A 262-nucleotide genomic window follows, 5' to 3' on the forward strand; every position below is an offset into this window, starting at 1 on the left:
GAGCATCCGCCTCATTTCTCCCGCCCAGTGAAGGACCCCGCTTGCGGCGACCTCCCGCTGGGACAGTGCCAGCTGCGGACGGCGAAGTGCAAGGACATCAAGAACATCGCCCAGGGGACGTCGGGGCCGGTCAAGGACGTCATGGACTGCGCGACGCTCCTAGGGATCCCGAAAATGATGGTCATCGGCGTCCTGCGTGAGTCCGTTCGGGGATCAGCGTTAGAAGCGTGTTATTGGTGTTACTGTTGGTAGCGTTGCTTTT

At 60.7% G+C, this 262-nt stretch overlaps 1 protein-coding gene across 5 annotated transcripts in view; it reads left to right on the plus strand.

Moving 5' to 3' along the window:
• The window catches only part of LOC119586743, a 6,705-nt gene that overhangs the window by 2,548 nt on the left and 3,895 nt on the right, over window positions 1-262 (plus strand). For all 5 annotated transcript variants that reach the window (XM_037935467.1, XM_037935468.1, XM_037935466.1 and 2 more), the window contains exon 3: window positions 29-196. In XM_037935467.1, the coding sequence (XP_037791395.1) occupies window positions 29-196 (168 nt within the window). The remainder of the gene's footprint in view (window positions 1-28; window positions 197-262) is intronic.

Source organism: Penaeus monodon, chromosome 21, assembly GCF_015228065.2.
Source record: "Penaeus monodon isolate SGIC_2016 chromosome 21, NSTDA_Pmon_1, whole genome shotgun sequence".
Classification (NCBI taxonomy): domain Eukaryota; kingdom Metazoa; phylum Arthropoda; class Malacostraca; order Decapoda; family Penaeidae; genus Penaeus; species Penaeus monodon.